The sequence below is a fragment of the Aptenodytes patagonicus genome, chromosome 17, assembly GCF_965638725.1.
Source record: "Aptenodytes patagonicus chromosome 17, bAptPat1.pri.cur, whole genome shotgun sequence".
Lineage (NCBI taxonomy): Eukaryota > Metazoa > Chordata > Aves > Sphenisciformes > Spheniscidae > Aptenodytes > Aptenodytes patagonicus.
The window spans coordinates 611,546-632,816 of record NC_134965.1 but is presented as its reverse complement, the minus strand read 5'-3'; the positions used below and the strand labels follow the sequence as shown (position 1 = coordinate 632,816).

The 21,271-nt window shown below is 48.8% G+C and overlaps 1 protein-coding gene across 1 annotated transcript; it reads left to right on the top strand.

The window, feature by feature from the left end:
- Window positions 1–636: 636 nt before the first annotated feature.
- On the top strand, window positions 637–20,865 carry FKBP6 (FKBP prolyl isomerase family member 6 (inactive)). Its single transcript, XM_076354705.1, has 8 exons — window positions 637–811; window positions 2,125–2,214; window positions 2,723–2,925; window positions 4,217–4,336; window positions 5,407–5,601; window positions 5,931–6,040; window positions 9,071–9,161; window positions 20,782–20,865. Exons 1-7 carry the CDS (start codon window positions 685–687, stop codon window positions 9,147–9,149), a joined length of 924 nt encoding a protein of 307 aa, XP_076210820.1. The 5' UTR covers window positions 637–684; the 3' UTR covers window positions 9,150–9,161; window positions 20,782–20,865.
- The last annotated feature ends 406 nt before the right edge of the window (window positions 20,866–21,271 follow it).

Genomic DNA, 21,271 nt, shown 5'->3' with positions numbered 1-21,271 from the left:
GGACAGGCTGCGGGGACGTCCCTCCCTCGAAGGGGCCTTCCTGCAGCCGCGGGAGCACCCAAGCCAAGGTCCCCCAGCCCACAGGCCCAGCTCAGGGGAGCGGGCCCAGGGCCCCGGCCCGTGGGTGCGGTGCCGGGGCTGCTGCCGGCGCCCCGGGGTGGGGGGGGAGAACGCGAGCAGACGCGGCCGGCGGGGCGGGACGGCCCGGGTCTCCCCGAGGGAAACAACGCCCGGAAGAGGCTGCTCTCCCCCGCGGGCCCGGTGGGAACGCCGGGGAGCCGGGGCAAGGCAGCGGCCCCCGGGCCGGGGCGGGGGGAGGCGGAAGGCGGCGCAGGCCCCGGGCCCCGCCGCGCCCGACGGGCGAGGGCGGCGCGGACTACATCCCCCAGGGTGCACTGCGTAGCCCCGTGACGCCTCCATCGCCCATTGGCCGATAGCTGCGCAGAGGCGTGTCCTCCCCGCGAGGCGCCGGCGCGTGGCTCTGAAGCAGCGTGTGGGGACGCGGTCGCTCCTCGGAGCGTGATTGGCTGGGGGCGCAGGGTGTGGTGGGCAGCGATTGGTGGAGAGGGTGAGGGGCGGGAGGAGGCGAGGCGCTCCGGGCGGTGGTGGGCCGCGGTGGGGCCTGGGTCTGGAGCCGAGCCCGCGGCCGAGGGGAGGCCGCGCCCGGCGGGGAGGGCCCCGGCCATGTCCCCCTTCCAGTGCCTGGCGCGGGGCCGGGGCCTGCGGGACCTGAGCGGCGATGGAGGGGTGCGCAAGGAGGAGCTGCGCCCCGGCAGCGGGCAGGCCGTGCCCCCGGCCGCCTCTGTGGCAGGTACTGCTGGGGCTCCGGGGCCTGCGGTGCTGGGCGGGCCCAGGTGCCCCCGCTCCTCCCGTGGGCTGCGGGAGGCCGTGTGGCAGCGGCTGGGCGGCCCCCCTGCCACAGGGTCCTGTGTCCCCTTGCCCCGTGCCGCCGGCCAGGCGTCGGGCAGCGAGGGCAGGGCGGCTCGCAGCCGGGCTCCCCGGGGGTTTTGGCGCACTCTGCGGTACCGTCGTGCCCTGCTTCGTGGGTACAAGCCTGCGGGTTCCGCTGACCACCTCCTGAGCAGCTTGCTTTGTAGATGGCAACTGCTGAATTTAATCTGTGGTTAGCAGGACTAAGAAAACCTAAAATCCGTGGAAGCGTGGACTGAAGTCGGGGTCTCGTGCTCCTCTATGTCATTTACGTCTCAGCGCAAGGTCCTTGCTTTGGTCGGTGTGGCTGGGCCTGAAGCGTGCACTGGGGGAAACGGAGAGGATGGAACCTGTTGTAAAAGATCCCCTGGGCCTCTAACGTTGAGGTGCTCCTGGCTGGCAAATCTGAGTGCTTTGGGCTTCAGCGTGAGGTCAGAACAAGAACTTAAAAGTGCTTATGTTATACGGTAGTATTTCTTTCTGTTTCAGGGACTGCTCTCCCTTATCAGTATTTTAGCACTTGGGATACTCTGTTTAACTTCTTGTGGCTGACAGATTAAATGAAAGGGCATCTTGACCTTGAGAAAAGCAGGATTTCCAGGTCCCACCTGTGTTCACAGTACAGAGCAGAATTTCGAAGCTGAAAGTGGTTCCTGAAGTGCAAGGGCCTGGTGCCGTGTCAAGGGAAGCCCATTACAGTGGGTTTTCTAACTGAGTGAGAACTGGAGTTACCCGTACAGCTCCCTGGGGAGTGGCCGAGCTTGGAGGGGTACGCTTCCCCCTTTGTTTCTCTTTCTAGGGCTCTGGCTTTGGTTGGGAAAGACTTTATTACGTGTTTCTGCAGGTAATTGGGGCATTTTAATTTCTACAGCTGAAGCTTCCATTCCAGTTCTTAGAAACACAAAATCGCATCTCTTTATTAGAAAGGCATCAAGACTGTGAAGCAGCCGTGTTATTTGGTGTTGATGTTAAAACACAATCGACACCACTTGGCTACTTGGATGTGTCCAGGTTTTTGGTATAAAGACAAGGTAGTTTGTGCTGCCTCTGCTGTTCTACAGCAGAAGGAAGGAAGAAAAGCAGGATAAAAGGGTGATGTTGCAAAACCAATTCCTGGTGTGCTTCCGATGGTACTGTTACTGCATATGAAATCAGACTCTTGCTTTTCTCTTCTCCTCGCTTTGGGCTGCACAGTGAAGTACACCGGGTACTTGGAACACTGGGATGAACCCTTCTGCACAAACTGCTACAGCAAGTCTCCTGGGCTGATGAAACTTGGAAAAGGTAGGTTTGAGCCGAAAAGTTTGTCCTGGGACTTGGGGTTATAAAGCCCAGGCCATTAAGACGTGTTAATTTAGATGCTGTTTAGTATCTTTAGGTTATTTGAAACCCTTAAAACTTGTTAATGGAGTCCAAAAGCCTCCTGCTTCACACAGGTGATGGTCAATCTGGAACCGATCACCCTCTGCCCCTCTTGACTGTGGGAGTGAGCAGCGGTGCCGGTGCCAGTGCTGTTCATGGCAGTGGGGGTGCTTGCTGCCTGCCCTGAAGCAGCTGCTTGTTTTGGTGTTTTTAAATCACCTGAGAGGAGATGTCGCTGTTTACTGTGTGCTTGGTCCCACAGCCTTGCTAAGCCGTAACAGGGGGCAGTTGACCATTGCAGTTGCTGAGACACGAGCTACCAAAGGTTGTTTTTTTTTCCCTCCAGGCTTTAGGAGAAATTGTTGTTTGGAGTCTGAGGGGGGTTTCCAGGTTTGTGATTTTCATGATCTTCCATTTCTTGTTGTGACAGACATTACGCTGGGGGGCCTGGAAATTGGCCTGCTGACGATGAAGAAGGGAGAGGTGGCAAGATTTGTCTTCACGCCAGATTATGCCTATGGGCGGCAGGGCTGTCCTCCTCTCATTCCCCCGAATGCCACGGTCATGTTCGAAGTGGAGGTGCTGGACTTCCTGGACTCGGATGAATCTGACACTTTCTTTGAGTTGACTGCTGTGAGTTGCCTTAATAAGGTTTGAGATCTAAATCTGGAGGCTAAACCTTTGTTGTCTTTCCTTCCAGTTGCTGTCGCTCATGTGTTACATATGTGTAGCTTAATTACAGGTGCAGTTATCCAGACCCTGGGCTGCTAGCTCCACTCTGATACAAACACGTGCCCTCTAAGACTGCCCCTGCACGCCTTGCTCCGTTTGCGCTCCTGTGCAGAGGGAGAAGCTGGGTGCTGCCTTTGTTTGCTCCCGTGTGCTGGAGTCAGTGGAACGACTTCCATTTATTTTTAGCTTTACAAGAAACCTCATGGTTTCACTAGAGGGCACCAGCTTCCAGGAATTTCTCTGAAGGAACAGTAAGAGCTGTCTGTAAAAATCCTGTTCAGTCTGCAGTGTTCAAGTGCCCCCCCCCCCCCAGCCCCCACCCTTTGTCTCTGCTTCTTGGCTGCTCTCCCAAGTGCTCCTTCACCCTTCACTTTCCTCCCTGGTGAGTTACGGTGTTATTGTTAATTTCCCCCTTTTCATGTAAAGGGCTTTGGGCCGTGGTTGTGGGTCAGTGAGTGGGGCACAGGCAGCAGCACTGGTGGGGGAGGCCCTCCTCATTCCTTCCTGCTGCTGCACAGGCCGCTTTGTCCGCACAGAGCCCTGCGAGCCAGCCACACTTGTTGCAAGAGAGCTTACTCCCCTTCTTGCCAGTTGCCCACCCTTTCTGGCTAACTGACCTCTCTCTGTGAGCTGGTTCAAACTTGCAAACCCAGGAGAAAAAATGTCCCTCGATTTTTATCTGTTTTTATTATTGTTGGGGTTGTTTTTTTGTTCTGCTGGTTGATGTCTTGTGTGGGTGTCAGGCTGGTCCTGGAGCTGGCGTGAGGCAGCCACCTTGGGTGATGCTGAGCCATTAGAGCAATGGAGCCTTTCAATCACCTTCACCTTTTGTGCCAGCAATAGCATTTGCGTTAACTGTCTGCTCTGTGCTGAGCAGGTGAGAGAGTGGGGCAGGATTTAAGAACAAATTCCTGCTTTTCTCCCTCCCCTGGAGTCCCTTTGGTGCTGGTGAGCTTCCTGACCCGCTTGGTAGCACTCTTCACCAGGAGTTATCAGCACAAAGACAGTGGCATGTTTCAGCCTGGCGAAGGGGAATGCCACGTGGTGGTGGCCTGGCTGGACGCTGCAGGGGCCTTGGCAACGGGCTGGCTCCTGCTCTGTGAATAGAAGGGGACTGTGCAGGACTGTCCTGTCTGAGCTCTCTGCTTCTTTTCTTTTGTTTGAGCTGAAATTCAGGTATTTCTTTATACAGGAGCAGCAGGATACGTTTCCGCTACAAAAGGTGTTGAAAGTGGCAGACACGGAGAGAGAGTTTGGCAACTACCTCTACCGTAAGCGGCACTTCGAGGGTGCCAAAGACAGATACAAAAGGGTATGACACCAGAAAAAAAGCGTTTTCCATTGTGAAAAACTGTGAAAGCAGTGATTATTAAGTGCTAGCTCACCATAACAAGTACAATTTAGAGATCACATAACTTCATTATATTTTCCAGGCATAGTTTGTTATTTAAGAACAGATCTTGGGTACCTGCTTTTGTGTGAGCAGCAGTGGTAAACGAAGGAGAAGGGTTGGCAGAAATAGGTAGAACCCTTTTCCTTCAGGCTTGCTCCCTGTGAGCTCTAGCTGAGACAGAAGAGTACATCTCGGTGGCTGTGTGAGCCCTGAGCGGTTTGCGTGGCTGAGCCTTTCAGGTCAGCTTTTGCTGGAAGACACTGTAATGCAGCATGTCCTTGTATTGCAGCAGCGTGCTGATTAATGCTTTGAGAAGGAATCTAGAATCCCTTTGGTCTGGAAACAGATATCACTGGCACACTGGGCACTCTAACTTTATTTTTAGCCTTCCAGTTGGGAATCACAGAATAGTTGAGGTTGGTAGGAACCTCTGGAGGTTGTCTAGTCCAACCCCCTGCTGAAGGTCAGCCACAGCAGGAGGTTGCCCAGCACTGTGTGCGTTCAGGTTTTGAACATCTCCAAGGATGGAGACTCCACAACCCCTCCAGGCAGGGAAACACTCAGCTATTCCCAAACTGGAATGCATCTGCTGCTGTTTCAGAGGTAGCGAGGTTTTGTAAGGTTTTTCTTCCCTCCATTCAGAGTTGCTTTTTCTTGGTATTTTTGTAACAAAAATAATTTAAATTGCCTTTTTCCCTGTAGGATTTCTCTTCCATCTTTGCCCTTAAAATCTGAGTCCTGGGTGTAATTTTTTTTTTTTTTTTTATTCTGCTACTTCAAGTTCTTGATAGGTTCCTAAACCTGTAGTCTTATGGCTGAGCTGGCTAGTCATGCTGATAATGCCATGCAGTATATTTAGAGTTTTGATTATTATTATTTTTAACTGACCCAGGTAAACAGAAGCATGAGCGTAGCTGTCTGATGAGATGGATTTCTCACCTTCCATAACAGATTTGTTGTGCACTAGTTCTTTTTCCCGGTCTGCTCAGGCGTTCTCCATCCTCGGTCGCAGCCCTTCCAGTAAGGCAGAGCAGTGTCAGATCGATGCTTCCAAGTTGCTGGTGCTCCTGAATCTCTCACTTACTTACCTGAAACTGGAACGTCCTGCCCAAGCTTTGGCATACGGGGAGAAGGCCTTGGAGATTGACCAAAGAAACGCCAAAGCGCTGTTCAGGTGTGGCCAGGTGGGCAAAAATAAGTTCCTCTGGTAGCCACATCAAAGAATACCCCGGCCTGACTGACTGTGGAGAGAACCTCGAATGAACCGAGGAGAACCACTAAATTCTGGGCCAGGCCTCCTAAACTGCTGCAGCAGTCGAGGTGGTTTGCCTGTGTCTGACCTCTTGGAAAAATCTGTCTCTCTGTAAATCTGTCACACAGATCTTTTCATGGGGGATTCCTGAGCTACCTGGATCTGTCTCAGAAATGTTTGTGGTTGCACATGTTTCACTCCTGAAGAATGGCAGAGAGTCTATATTTATCTTGCGACGCATCTGTCTTCTTTCAATGGCAGGCTTGTCTCTGCATGACAGAATATGAAAAAGCACGGGATTTCCTGGTCAGAGCTCAGCATATACAGCCGTTTAACCACGATATTAACAATGAGCTGAAAAAGTTGGCAAGGTGAGCGAACTCCTTTCCATCCCTGTGGAAGAGAGAGTGCTTAGACAGGCTGGAACACCCACTCAAAAATATTTAAAATGTTTAAAAAAACAAAACGCGAAACTCTTGGGTCAGTAAGTGACTTGGGGAAAACGCAGACGGTTTCTCTTAGTGTGGGGACAGCCGATTCAAACATTTTGCAGACACAGCGGTTACAGGTGATAGGTGAGAAGCTGAGAGCACCCACTCTTTCTGTACAGTTTCTCTGGGGGGATGCGTGTGTTGCGCTCCGTGTGAGTAGGCAGGTCAGGGTGATGACGGGGAGACAGGGGCTGCTGCAGTGCCTCAACACCAATGAAATGCGGTAGGCTAGTGCTCAAGCTGGAAATGTTCTGGATTAATAAGTGTGATTTTCATTCCCTTTAAGATGCGTTGGTTAATTACAGCAGCTCTTCTGCACTGCAAGTGCTTCAGTGTACAATGCTACAAATACTAGTGTTTGTTAAAAGTGAATTTCTTGCTGTCTTGGAGGTAATAAGTGAGCAATCCTGAAAGCAAACTTTCCCTTCGCCTGCAGGCTGAGTACAGCACAATCCTGCCAGCTTTAGTCATGCCCTAGTCCCACCAAAACATGACTAACGCTAGTCTCTGCCCTCATTCTGTTCTTCCCTTTGAAACTGGCAAGAGCACTAGCTGATTCCCAAAAGTGTGTGCTGTACTTCTGGCACTGTTCACAGACGCAGAAGGCGATGCAGTCCCCAGCTTCAGAGATCACAAAGCAGCCCTTGAATACAAACCCTCTTCTTTTGTGTGTCGCCGCCAGGCATTTGCAAAAAGGTTTGTAGACAGCAGTAAAATCTCTTATTAGCATAGTTGGTGCGGCTGGAAAAGCCAGTCTTGTGGGCCGAGTGCCCTCACCAGGTAATGTTTTGGTAGAGGGCTGTCCTTGCACGTCGGTGTCCTACATATCCACGTCGTCTTTAGTAGTCTGTGATAACACCAAGTCTTCAAACTTGTTCTGTTACTTCTGAAGCACAAAGAACTTGAAGGCGGTATTAGCTGCTGGTCTGGAAATATGAAATAAAGCACTTCTATTCATTGTGATCTGCCCCTGGGTACGTAGCTACCAAATTGCTAGGTGAGCGCAAGTAGTTCTAAAATAGATGTGGATGGCTGGCTAGATACTCTTGGAGGCCTGGCATGTGGGCAGTGTCAAAGACCCGTGGTACAGTGCTAGGAGTCCCGATTCTAGAAGCCTCATGTTCCCTTAGACTCGTTCGAAATATGTTGGCAGATAAAAGAGAAGTCCTGCTAGTAACGTTGAGGTTGTGCTGCCAGGAAGCAACAAGGCATTCTGCCTTCAGGGAAGCGGCGGGTAGGCTTGTCGGCTCCGACTCTGGAGACAGCAGCACGTACAGGTAACGCGTGTGTCAGTAAGCTGAGTACGCGTCACACCACTGTTGTCTCGGAGTTTCTGCTTCAGTGCCGGTTAAAATTGGTGTATTTTTTGCTTTTACTCTGACAAAGGGTGGAATTAGTATAAAATAGATGAAGACAATGTTATCGGGTGTTGTTAATTATGCCATACCTCAGTCTAGAACCTATAATGTTGCCAAACTGCCTTGCCTGAGAAAACTCGTAATGTGATCTGGCAAATGCTTCAGAAATGGAATATGAATCAAAATGTTGTTCTTAGAGGCTTTTCACTTCCTTACTGAGTACACTTATACTTTGTGAAAAGGAACATTGTTTGTTCATCAACAGCTACCTTTTGCTGTTTAAAACAAAACTTTGAAAAGCATCTCTTTAACAGCTGAACCAGGTTCTTGGCAAAATTCACTTCACTGGAGAACAACAGGCAGAATACAGCGTGAGGATTTTGTGGAACGCGTCTCTGGTACCAGCTGTAGTGGTCTTGTTGGTGCAAATTCTGCTGCTGGATTTGGCAATTCTATTGGAAGGCTTGCGTTGCATCAAATCCAGAACAAAATGGGGTTGTTCTGACATCTGGCATGAATCTGTGCCTCCAAATGAGGGGCTCTTGGATTTCCTGCTGTGGTAGGTGTGTGAGTGTGCCGTCCACAGTCTAGGTGGGCATCCCTCATCTACTCAGTGTGGACAGTTGTGGCAACATCTGTCTGAGACTTAACAGAAGACACTTGCTGTGCTGTGATTTCACTGAACGAAACACTCGGAGGTTCTGGGCCCAGTGGTGCTAATGGTAGGGGGCTGAGGGAGCATTAGCCAAGGTCACACTTGTGCTGGTGCGTTGCAACAAAAACCTTTGCTTTTGACCTTATATGGTAGCAGATGTAGGAAAGCTGACCGTGTGGGCAGCCATTGATCCCTGGGACCGTGCCCAAACTGAGTCACGCTCTGGCTCAGGGATTCCTCACCAGTGAGACCTCGTTGCCAGTGAGGTGAGAGCACAGGGTGCAGAGGATGCTGTGTTTGGAGAAGCAGCGATTAAAATGGAGCAGTCTGGGAAGCTTTTGCCATGCTAATGTGACGCTGGCAGGGAAGTCAGAACGGAGGAGGAAGCATCTGCCCTGTCATCCACTTAGTCCGAACGCAAATCCCTGCTGTCTCCTACCCATCCTCTGCCCAGATTCAGTGTCAGTGGTAGATACCCTGGAGTAGGGCACTTGGACGATGTCTCCTAAAGTGCTGAAGGAGCTCACACGAGGAGTGGCATAAATGAGGAGACGTGAAACTAGACCACAGGATACAGGTGGGGGTTCCTCTGCATCGTCACATGCTTGCAAAACTGGTGTAGAAAGCATCTGGCTACCAAAAGTCAAATTATCTACTTAGCTAATAGTCACCAGCAAAGCAGAGACCCAAGGTCTGGGGATGAGGCACAATGTTTCCAGCCCTCCTTCCTTGACGTGGCAGAAAGAAGGGCTTGGAGGAGCTGCGTCTTTGCTACCAGCTCACTCTTGCATTAGGCTAATTTATATAGAAGAAATAATACATATTTTCTGGTTGTGGCAGTGATGGTTGGGCGGGCAGTCCACAGCCTGTGATGCCATGCTGTGCTCTACTTTGCAGCTGCTACAAGGACTACATGGAAAAGGAGAAAGAAATGTGCTGCCGAATGTTTGCCCCTCTCAACTCTTCTTCTGGCTGACCAGAAATAAAGGTAATCAAGTTGTGTTTAAAAAAAAAAAAAAAAAAAAAGCTGAGGTCTCCCTAAACCTCTGTCATGTCGGAACTGTTTTCAGGTGGGGAACCTGCTTCTCTTCTGCGTGGGAGGATTTTGGGGACAAAATAGAAAGTAATGGGAGTGTGTGGAGGGGAAGGGGCAGGATGGTGGGGTGAAACGCTGCTACATCATCAGTTTGGGGAATCTTTCCTGCGAGGCAAGCTGGCGTGGGACAGGAACCTGAAACTGGCAGCACTTGAGTAAGTTTGGTTTTGTTGTTTCCTGTGCTCCTCATCCCAGCTATTCCTTGTCAGAGCCAGGAGGAGAAATAGCTGTGTAGTCTTGTTTCTCTGCCAATTAAAAGAAACAAAAAAAAATTGTTCCTGTCAAACTTAAGAATTGGATTTCCTCCTCCCCTCCAGCGCTCCTGTCTGGAGCTGTTGGAATGCCTCACTTCAGAAAAATCTAAATATTTTATTTCTGGGTTTTTTGAAATATTAAAAAAACCTGTTTGTATAGAAAATTTCAAATAGATGTTTTGGACTCTTTAAAGCCTTAAATCTTCTAGCAAAATTGACGGGTTTATAAATGCACAAAGGCTCTTTGATCGTTCTTTTTTTTGTCAAAACCTTTGGGGGGGGGGGGGTATAAGGGGGAGTGGGAATCTTCGCTGGTCTCTAGCCTCAGGGTAAACCCTAGGGAAAGACTTGCGGAAAATGACAGCAGCCTTCTGTCAGAAAGCATCACCAGCTCAGGGCTGTCGGAGTTTGCTGCCGTTCTCTCTCATGCAATACAGGCAGTGCCTCTTCTACTTACAGAAAATGAGTATTGGCAGCCTTTCCATCAGTAGCAGTGCGAGTGGAAGGTGCAGGTCTGGCATTTTAAGGTTGGCTCTTTTGTCTGTGCTTGTGAGGAAGCTAAGGTAGCATTTGAGGAAGAGGTTTGATTGAACGGCTGCTTCCTAAAGCAACACAACCCTCTTCGGCTGGATGTGCCTCCCTGCTGTAGTCTTCATCCCTCCCGCCGCCCCTGTGCCCTGCTCTGAGCTGGGCATGTTGCTAAACTGCCTCGGAGCACAAATTCTTCTGCCCTGGGTTCAGGATGAGACTCATTGTGTCTGTTAGCAGGTACCTACCCCCAGGCAAGTAGCTGTGAAGGGGGATTTAAGACTGACGAGCGGTCTTGCCAGCGTGTGCAGGAAGTCTGTGGCTCTGGACTTGGCAAAGAGGCTCTGATTCTCCACTTGCTGAATTTCAGACTTGCAGTTTGGAAGCCTGTAGGACAGGGGTCTCGTGTCTGACGGTAATACGTAACGGTGCCTGATCTGGGAAGCTTCTTGTGTCGATCTGTGCATCAGCTGGCCCTGCTTTGCGGTGGGAACTCTGAATGAATGTGGTGATCTGCTGGGTCGCCAGACGGGTCCTCCACTGGTAAGGTTGTGTGGCCTCTTGTTTCCCAAAAAGCGGCTTGCAAAGATGCTGATTTCCACACAGTTGGTGTAATGGCACATAGCTATTGTAAGTAAAGCAGTGTCTTCAGTTAGTGGAGACTGAGAAGTGCAAAGGGGAAGGGAAAAAGAGAAACCTCTGCTGGAGGCAAGCTTAAAGATTGGGCTGAACTGTTCCTCAGCCAGAGTTTCTCCACTGGCTCCCACCGGTGCACATGTACAGTGCTTTCCTGGAGTTCTCCCGCCTTACACAGCTGATGGACAGCAGTCAGTCAAAAAGATTTCTAACCTTCTTTGAAGTTGATTTTAGTTACAGTATTAAAAATAAACTAAGTCTTCCAGACAAACATAAATCGCTGAGACCTACAGAAGAATCTACTGTTAATTCATAGCAAGAAAAATCCCTTGCTGGAGGAGGTTCTGGCAGGGCAGGGCCTTGTGCTAGCTGGAGGTTGGTTTGCTGCTGCTGCATCTTGCTTAAAAACTTCATTACATATTCAGAGAGGAGCAAAGCAGTTCCAACTGGAGCTCCTGCTCTCTATCAAAGGCACGGCTAATTAGTCAGACTTGAGGCAGAACATTCTTTGATGTTTTCTGACAACTTTGTACCAGTTCAGTTTGGGGCACAAGCTGTACTCGGTCGGTCTGGCAGGCCTGCTTCATCCTTTCTGTCTTAGGCATTGAGTGAGTACATGGCCTGTGAACACTGCCCGTGGTTCATGTTTAATGATCCAGTGGAATCGCAACAGTTACGGAAAACTTTCCTATATACCAGCTGGCAGGTGCTTGTTAAGCGTTGACCTGACCCGTTGTCCAGCTTACCAGCTAAATGACTCGGAGCTGTAGTTGTGGCATTTTTTCCCTCCTGAAACACTGCTACGTCTATCCCCCTCCTTCCCAGGTGGGTTTGCTATGCCTTTCGGTGAGTTCTGCAGCAGTTGCTCTGTTACAGGGGCAAACGCTTCATTTCTCTGTACTGAATAATCCAGGGCTGTGTTGTATGTTTTGCATAATGACATTCAAACCCAGACACACCTGAGTATCTTCATACTGCCTGGTCTTTCTGTGTCCCTCTCACTGTAGAGTCCAGTTCCTCTAATTGCCGCAAACATCATCTTGCTCAGAACACACTTTCTTCCTTTTTAATGGAATTTCAGGTCAATAAATCTTCTCTTTGGTGAAATACTTGTGATGCTTGCTGGAGGAATTCAGAAATACTCAGAGGGAGAAATAGAAGCACAAACACTTTCTTAAATCCATCTTGCTGCAGTTCTTTGCAAACACAGTGGCTTGGGTCTTGTGCTTGCCCCTCTTTGGGTTTGGGTTACTTGCCTGCCTCTGTACACTTTGTGTGGTGCAGACGTGTTGAGCCAGGTTACCTGGGACGTGCATAGCTGAAAGTCCTCCTCAGTGTCCCCTAAACTGCAGGATGGATGGGCTGAGGACCGCTGGCTTATTGGAGCTTTTTGTTCGTTCTTGTCTGAAAGACCCGGCAGAAAAAAAAAGGGAGTTTCTTATCGTATTGCTGTGGTCCTTCATGATAAGAGAACTTAATTATAAGAGTGGGGACAAATTCCCTAGAAATGTCTGGATTCTAGTAGAGGGTCCTTGGTGATAGTTTCATCCCAGAAAGATGAGTCTGAGCCTTTTTTTTTTTTTATTATAGGTGGGCCAAAGTTGAAAGCTTGCCTCTAATGTGTATCTCGGCTCAATATACAGGAGAAGTGGTCTCTAGTTGAGAGCACGCAGGGAAGTGTGCCAGTGAAAACAAACAATACTGAAATTATGGCAGGAAACTATGACTCTGAGGTCAAACTTGAGATTGCTACGAATAGTAGGGTCTAGCAATTCTGAAGCCATTAATTGGTGAGAATTGGCTGCAGAACTGGGGCTGTGTCACCAGGTAGAAGTGACTATAATTGGGCTTAAAATCAGCAGCAGTTGCCAGTTAAACTGACCTAATAAGCTGAAAGAGACTTGCAAATAAACTGAGAAGTACGTATATAACACAGTCAAAACTCCTGCCTTGGGAAGTTGCCAGACTTGGAGTAAACAGCAACTTGCTCCTTCCCCTCCTGCTCTCCCTTATTACTGAGCAGATCTAAAATGTGCCTCCTGCCGATACTGTCCCTACCCACTGCCTAAAGCTGAACAACAGAGAACCAGCAATTTCACTTCTCCTTTAGAATATGCAAATTATTGTACCTCCGAGATGTCCTGTGCTGCAAAGGAAATTGTTAAATATCTGCTTTATGCTGAGCATTGCTGGAGTGAGCGGGAAGGCTTGAAGCATTCTCTTAATTAAGTATTCTCCTTGCTAAGCAGAGGAAGGAGAAACACTTTAGTAAGGTTGTTGGGTTGGGGTTTTTTGTTTTCCTTCCAGCTCTCTCCTTCTAGCATCATTCTTTTTTTCAGAGGACTTCTGCAGTTCACGCCTGCGGTAGTACCTGTAATACCTCTCTGGAAGATTGGCTCTGTTCTCTTCTAGAAACTGTCAGTGGAGAAATGACCGCACCACCTCTGCTTAGGGATCCCATGACATGCGTGCCTCCTGGTCAGGTGTACTGGATGTGGGTCCCTGGTTTGACTGCACAAGGGGTGGCTTTGCCCAGATCGGGAGGTCTGGCCTGGGCTTAGAAGTGAAAAGATGATATGAAATGGAAAGGAGGGAGACCCATGCAATATCTCAGTGCCCTACCGTGCCTGTCCTCCAAGGTATCAGTGAAGTGACGGTTCTCCAGCCTCATCAGAGGACTGCCTTGGGGCCCAGCCCAGGGCCATCCTCTCCAAGATTTAGCAAGTGTCTAAAGCCTAGGGTTCCCCTTTGTGTGCTCAAACATGAAGCTCCCAGGTGAGGTAGGAGCGGGTTCCTGGCTGCATTTCTCCTCAAGCTCCTGTCTGCCTGCCTGAGGCCACCCAGCACACTTTCCCTGGAAAGGACCGGCTGAGCCCCCAGTGAATACCCCTGTGCGGGCTTTTATTTCTCGGAGCTTTTGCCAGCAGCTGGAAGATAAAATATGCTGCTGTCACAAATCAGTAGAGAGTGGAAAAGGTGCCGGGCTCTTTTCATTCCCATAATAATACTTGGTTTATCATGCAGGTAGAGTTTAAAGAGAATTGCCTATGTGTAAGGTGCGACTTTCTTTATGAAGAAAGCTTTAGTTTTGCAGAGCATTCAGAGTTACTGGCCTTCACTCGCAGCAGCAAGGAGATGCATGGTTATTTTAAGGTTTTCTCTGAAGTACCGTTTTTAAAGTCTCCTTTCTCTACCCTTCCTGTTTCAGTTGCGATACGCTATACGAAGTGTAAGTAAAAATGTTTTGTTACCTTGATGGGTAAAAAGGCAAATTGGATAAACCTGCACCCAAGTAGGTAGTGACCAAACCGATTTCGGGTGGCAGCCTGCCGCAGGTGCCTGTGACTCATATGCCTGAGATCAGGTTACAGCTTAGTTGTGCGGGTAGCTGAGGCACAGAACTCCCCAGTGCCGCTTTTGGTCCTTGTGGCATTACAGATGGTGGTAAGCAGCTCTCCCCGGGCTCCTGCCAGCCCAGGCAGAACTGGCATGCCTGGCCACCAGTCCCGCTGATCTGGCGTGCTCCAGACTTTCTCTCTGAACTACCAGAAGAAATGTCTTTTATCCTATCTATTTCTCTTAGTCTTAAATCTGGGGATTTTAAAAGATCATGCCTTACACCTCAAAACAAAGGGCCCTTTTCCATACTTTACTGTCGTGTGCTTGTTCTTCTAGTCCCTTTTCTTGAAGGAGTGTTGAGTGTGGAGAGCTGTAACCGTGCCTATATGAAGAATCGGGTATCCTCCTGGGCTTGGAGGACGTTGCCACCGCCACAGAGTGAAGGAGGTTTTTCAGTGCTTGATTTCAGAGACGTATCCTGAGCAGACACGCTCAATGATCTAAGTCACTGTGCGTGGGCATGGGCCAGCTGTGGCCTGGCCAGTGTACCCACGTACCCTACCCACACACTGGGGTCAGTGGCACTGAATGTGGGTGTCCCTTGCTGCTTCAGCATGGCACTGCACTGAGGGCTCTGTTACCAGGACCAGGTGTCAGAGCCAATAGCAGCATTCAGAGCAGAGGGGAGCTGGCGCACAGCAGAAGGTAACTTCAACGCATGGTTGGGAATAAAAAACTTCAGATGATGGTGGTGCGAACCATGCCCTCGTGGCTGATTTATTTTTTGGGGGGGCCTTCCATGGGTTGGTTTGTTTTTTGTTTTTTTTTTGCTTATTCCACAGTCTCCACTTTGTTCAGATTAAATTGCAAACTTTTAATGACCTGATACCCTAGGCTTCAGGTGAGATGCTCACCTGATTACGAGAGGGTGCTGGTGCTGGTCAGGGTCTTGTGAGACCTACCAGGTTTCCGCTCCAGCGGAGTGAGCGGTGAAACACTGACAAACTTTGGAAGAGTTTAAAATGTTCTAACTGGGCATTGTAGTAGCTGTGATGATACAGAGACAGCTGAGATTAACAAAAGAGCACCAAGTGCCCTCAAAAGTGCTCATTGTGGTTTTGGGGAAATACTCCTCTGCTTGTGAGCTACCAAGCATTGTTCACCAAGTGCAGCCCCGTAATGGGGTGTCCTTTCCATCAGCAGTGACACAGAGCAGCTGACAGGGGACCGGGGGGGGGGGGGGGCTACATCACTGCTTGAACAGCACCAGGGCATTGATTGCTGTGTCTGACATTGTGGCAACAGCGTTTTGCAAAAAGACAATGTTTATGGCTGTCAGCACCAAGAGGTAGGAGATACTAATGAGGGCTTCAGATTTGGGGAACGCTGCTTTCAGAAAGGCGTTTCGCTTAAGATGCAGGGAGTGTCTTGGCACTGCTGTGAGTTGGTTTGCAGAACTGCAGAGTTATTTCCAGTAAGGGTAGACATGACCTTCATGTGCCTCTCCCACTACCCACCCTGCCTTATCGGGGACCTGTTGATTTGACAGAATGCTGAGTATTATTGACATGAAAGTTATCTGAGCTCTTGAAGGACTGGGAGCTGCTGTAAGGATCAGTTTCAGCCCAGACTTGCTGGATGAAGTCCCTTCTGAGTCAGAAGTGTGTGTTGAAGAGTTCATCCCTTCTTTCATCTTCCCATAATTGTCCCTCTTGTGAGACCTCTTGCTCTATGAACAAGTTGTTTTGTTGCTTAGTCTGGGTGCCGTTTTGAGGGACTTGTTCTAGAAATGCTTGGGAAAGGGCTGCACTTCCTGGTTTTCCTTTTTGCTTTAGGTATCCTTGTCCTGTCACAGATCTGAGCAGGCTTGACAGATCCTTTTTCCATCACCTCAGGTTCAGGATGGTAGTACTTGTCATCAGCATTCAGGGTCTTTGGAGTTGAGACTTGTTGAAGATCTCTGGAGAATTCATCCTGCCACGAGCTGTCTGTCTAGCATACAGGCAGTGCTTGAAACTCGCTGTGGATCCTTTGCAGAGCTGAGGATCGTGACAAATTGACTTGCAAAAAAAAAAAAACCCTAAACCCAAACATCCTGAGAAAAAAGCGTGTAAGTGCAGATCTTCAGATGGCAATGGAAGTTCATATAGCTTGGCTATATAAACAAGGAGTAGCGCATCTGCTCCTTGCACTTTCATCTGTGACTTTTGGACATCTGGTGCACCTGTGACGGGGTAGTCTGAGCCTGCTCAAGCCCTCAGACGTGGGGAGTCTCCGAGCATCTGTGTGCTACCGTACCCTGAAGATAGGCTTCACAGCCATCTTGGCCATAAAAGTGAGCCCACTTGAAGCACTAACAGCTGGACATCCCCAAACAACACGTCGGAGAGAGAAATGAGGGTATGGCTGACTGCAGAATCACTTCTGTAGGTAGCAGATAAGCGGTACCCTAATTAGGTAATTTTCTGAAGGCACGTTGCATGCTCAGAGACAGGCTCCCTAGGATGGCGGTATGTCGTGTTCCCCCTAATAATTATCCAGATAAAACCATAATAGCCTGGCGTTGTAAATAGCTGTTTCTTCTCCTCATATCAGGGTGGATTGCCCAGCACATCTTGTTATCAGCTACCTGATAACACCCTAGCTGTCGCTGGGCTTTCTTCTTGCCACTCAGGAGAGCTGCAGCCTGTCAGTAACCTCTCGTGGGGTCTAGGTGGTGCGTTTCAGAAGGCGCTTGTTCACCTCCCGGTAGCGGTGTTTTTTCTCCAGGCTGTCATCCCAGAGTGGCAGTTCCTTTTGGACTTGTTGGGGTTTGAGTGAAAAGCACTTCTCGGGCAATTGCTGTTCAAGAAGGTTTTAGCTCCTTTGCTGATCTGTGCTCCAAATGTGTGCACGTGACATCTCCTTTTCCAGCGTGCTCATGTGGAGCTGTGGTGTAAGGTGTACCGTATCCTTCTGACTACCAAGTCAAAACTTTCCTTCCTTTCTTCTTCGTGGTCAGTGACAAACCTATTTAGATTTGAACAGAAGTGTTGAAAAGAAGGCATTCTGTGTCCCATACCAGACGTGGAGGCTACATTTCTCTGAACATCCTTTAAAGGCACTTCTCTGGGATGTAAAAGCCAGGCCAGCCTTCCAGGCTGCCCTCCACGAAGCTGATGACTTGATTACTTCTCTTGAGGAGCGCTCTTCTCACTGAGGGTTATCTCAGTGCAATGCTGTTGAGAGCTGCTGCTTCAAAGCATGGGTGTAATGAGGGCTGAGCTGGCAGGAGCTATGCTTTAAGTGCATGCTTCTTACTTTCCAGTTTCCTCGTGCTTTGACGAAAATTTTATCTGCTGTGTTTGGTGCCTACATGACACTTCCCCGCATCCCTGCTAGAGATGGAGGCAGGAAAGGGGGAGCTGAGGAAGAGGCAGCAACAGTTCTTTATGCAAGAAAGCATCTTAAACTTTAAAGCCTTAGTTAAACATTAACTGTTAATTATGGCTTTAATGCAGAGTAAAGGTGACTGTGATTATAAATGACCTGTGACCTGGCATGTTGCTTACTGTAAATTGATGATCGACTGCCTTGTCTTTCTGAAGCATGAATTAAAATAGCTGGTACCAACAGACTTCTGTCTGAACTTCAAAGCGAGTGTGTGCCTTGCTGGTTTTTGTGGCTGAGTTGCTGCCAACCTGCTGTTAAGGGAAGGAAACAAATATTGGAGCAGAGTCCTGGTTGGAGCACGCTGTTCTCCTACGTGCAGGAGCAGCAAACACTTTGAACGTGATCCAACTCTCTGCGTCTTCAGGGCCGTGTGTTTCCCCTCCACTTCTCTTTTGATTGTGTAGCCATTAGGTAGAAATGAAAGAGATGAACTGATCAAACACTCCTTGAAATGGCTTTAGGGTTTCAGTTTGAATATTTTTTTAATTAGCTCCTTGTAAAGACTTTATTACTTCAAATAGCAGCCATGAAACCAGAAGACTCACAGTTTGATCCTTTGTTTTTATGGTGCACAAGAAGTCTTAGTAGCTGTAGGTTTTATACCCAGCTAGACACCCCAAACCACAGCTAACAGCCAGTGGAAACATCAAGTGATTATCTTTTAAGTATGCCTATCAGGGACACATAAAAGGAAGCACTGTGTGGGGATAACATTAGACTGACAAGTAGCAGAGTAGAAGTCAGTTGCATTTTAAAAGGAGCAAAGACGCTTTTCTCTAATAATGTGCAGAACACTACGGCGCATCAAGTATAATGATTTTTTTTCCACTGTAGAAACCTTTCTTTCCTTGTCCTAGTTGCTAGAACTTTATGCTGTGAACTGGAGAAATGACTTAAAGCATTTCTACTTCTGATAAGTTTTCAAAGAGAAGAGATCAGCTGAAGTGTCCTCCGGTAGTTTTCCTTCTTTAGAAACTTCCTCTCCCCCTTCTCCTGGTCAGGGTAAATAGTAGAAAGCGCTGCCAGCCTTGAAGCTGACTGTGAATATCTTGCGTTACAATGAACCTCGTTAACCCCCAGTTTTGGAAGGTTTGGCGATAAAAGGTGGCCTGTTAAATGAGACTGTAACGTGGGATTTCGTGAGTCTGGCTGAACCGGGACAGTGGCTCTACACTGACTTGTTACCGTGAATCCTGGTTTGTGCTGGGCTAGAAGTCTTTACTCGTGTGTTTCTGGCAATCTTGAAAGTTGCTCGACTGTTTTGTACTTTTATTATCCCAAACTTTAAATTGGGGGCAGCCCTTGAGGGGGGCACATTGTCCTGATTCAGACTCATAGTTTTCTGGCAGGGTGGCATTTGAGTCACGGGTTTCGTGTGGCTCTGAGCATACAGACCGACTAAAACCGGGCTTCTTCAGGGTCATCGGAGGAAGATGAGTAATCTGGTCGGCCTCATAGCTAACCCTGCTCTGAGCAGGAGGTTGGACTAGAAACCTACTGATGTTCCTTGCAGGCCTAATTATCCTGTGATCCTGTGGTGCCTTTCAAGGATATATAATGAATGAGGTGTGGATTTTGAGCGTCATGTGATGTTTCATCTTCTCATCCTTTAGTCTGTAAAGCGTCTGTTTTCCTCACAAATACTGGTTGTTTTGGGTTTGGTTTTTTTTTTTGCCTTCTGGTTAGCAGTCTGTAAGTCGATATCCTCTAAGGAGCAGGCTTCCCCATTTTGCTACTAGTAATTTGATTTACATTTGCAGAGATGGCCACTGCAGCCAAGCCGGCTGAGCAAGCTGTAGTGGCTACAGCTGCTGAAAGAGTATCAAAAATTGGTTTGGGCTCCTGGTATTCCTGAGCGGAGAGAAGATAGGGCGTCTTCGGATCCTTTGATCCTCAGAACTTCTGCAGGAAACGGATAATGTGTTATCTTGTGGAAAGGTTTCCAAAGATTTTTCTGATTATTTTTTTTTTTTTTCCTTCTGCTGTTCATCCTATGGAGGATGAGGCGACTTTTCAGCAGTGTTTCGGTACCATCTGCACTCTGACAAATCGGGGAAATACCCTCTGTGTCAGTATTCCTCCGTCAGTATCTCAGAGGTGCCAGCTGCAGCAACATCGTGAGCAGCAGGATGCTGAAATACGTTAACAGGCAGATCAGAAAGCAGCGTGAATGTGTGCTGTGTGTTTTATCCCAGGTGCTTAATGGCTCTGGGGACAAGAGGGTTTACATTATACTTGCGTGCACCACAGCTCCACTGCAGATCTTGCAGTGTTAGACCAGCACTTGAAAACCAAGTCAAGCAGCTTGCGAGGGCCAGGGAAGAGAAGGTGCTGGTTCTGTCTGCAGGTGGAGAGGCAGAGGGAAAGCATGGCTGGGAGCAGGCGAGCTTTCGGCAGCAAGGTCAGTGTAGCCATGTAGAAGATGAGGCAGGTGATCCAAGTCCTGATGAGTGACCCAAGAGGTTCCCGTTTAAAATACGGGGCGGGGGGGAGAGTCACAGCTTAGAAACAGTTCTGGTTTATATCCAGAGAAAACTGACCCTACGCCTAGATACTTGTTTCCTTCTAGTGAAGCTCTTGTGACCCTAAAGAGGGGGAGGGATAGGGTGGGGGCTGCAGATGAGAGAAAGAGGCTTTGCTGGGTACAGAATCTGTCACCTTCTCAGTGTGTGCCAGGACTCCAAGACTGGTGAGGACCCAACTGCAGCTGAGAGTGATGGGGCAGGGAGAGCTAACAAAGAACAAAATGCTGGGGGTACCTTGTGATCCATCGCCGGTGTCGCAGCGGTGTGGCCAGGCCTCTCGGTGGTCGTGCCCTACAAACAGGAAGGGGGTGTGGGCAAGGGGGGAAGATGGAGCAAGTAAGTATGGTGAGAAGCAATAGAAATCTCAGATGAGGAGAATGGTGAATCTTCTAGGAGACACAGGACTATCTCCCGAAGGCAAAGAGCAAGTATCCAGGCACTGGGTTTCCCAGAACAGGGTTGGACAAGCACAAGTGATGGGTAGCATGGATGACCCCGTACAGGAAAGCGGGTGACCTGAAGGGTGTTCTCAGGGTATCTCTGAGGTGGACTTGCTAGTTTTGAGTTCTTGTCACTGAATACTCAGTTTCCTCCAAGTTATTTTGTGAGGAGGTTGAATGAATTTTATGGGGATTTCACTGCGCCCATTCCGCTTGTGCTAAGCCACAAAATTCTGGGTGTTTCTTTCAGGGCCACTGTAGACGTGTGCTAGTAACGATTGACCACTTAATGCTAAAATGGAATAAAATGTACAGGTGATGCCTGTGGGACACTGACTGTGGTATCTTGTTATCCTAGGACCTCGCCCACTGACGAAAAGAGCGGTTCTTGGACGGGAAGGAGACCTACCTCTGGGCACACAGAGGTCTCAGCATCGCATCTATGTTTTGGAAAAAGGGGCAAGAGCATGTCTTGTTTTGAGAGTGTGAAGTGGAGGTTCTGTGTTTATACGCAACCTGATTTTTTTCCTGAAGTTGGTTTTGTTTGCCAAATTCTGAGGCTATTTCCAGAAGAACCAAGTCCTGCTGTAGGAGAGAGGAAAGCGTTCCCTCTCTTCTCCCCTGCACACTCTTTGAAGAAAACTCTTTCCTGATATCCTACCTGTTGCAGGTTCTGGGCTGCTTTTAGGGAATCCGTAAATGGGAGTAGGATGCCATGAAGTTTTGTATTGTTTATACAGGTTGTTCTTTAAAAAATTATGTTTGATATTTTTGTTCTGAGAAAATAAACCAACCTGAGAACTAATGCTGGCAGGACTTGTGCCAATTTATTGTGCAAGAATGATTAA

Excerpts from the sequence above, each read along its gene's own strand:
- FKBP6 (XM_076354705.1), top strand. The coding sequence starts at position 685 with ATGTCCCCCTTCCAGTGCCTGGCGCGGGGCCGGGGCCTGCGGGACCTG. Across the intron at positions 812-2,124 it reads CCCGGCCGCCTCTGTGGCAG|TGAAGTACACCGGGTACTTG; the intron begins GTACTGCTGGGG and ends TGGGCTGCACAG. Across the intron at positions 4,337-5,406 it reads CCAAAGACAGATACAAAAGG|GCGTTCTCCATCCTCGGTCG; the intron begins GTATGACACCAG and ends CGGTCTGCTCAG.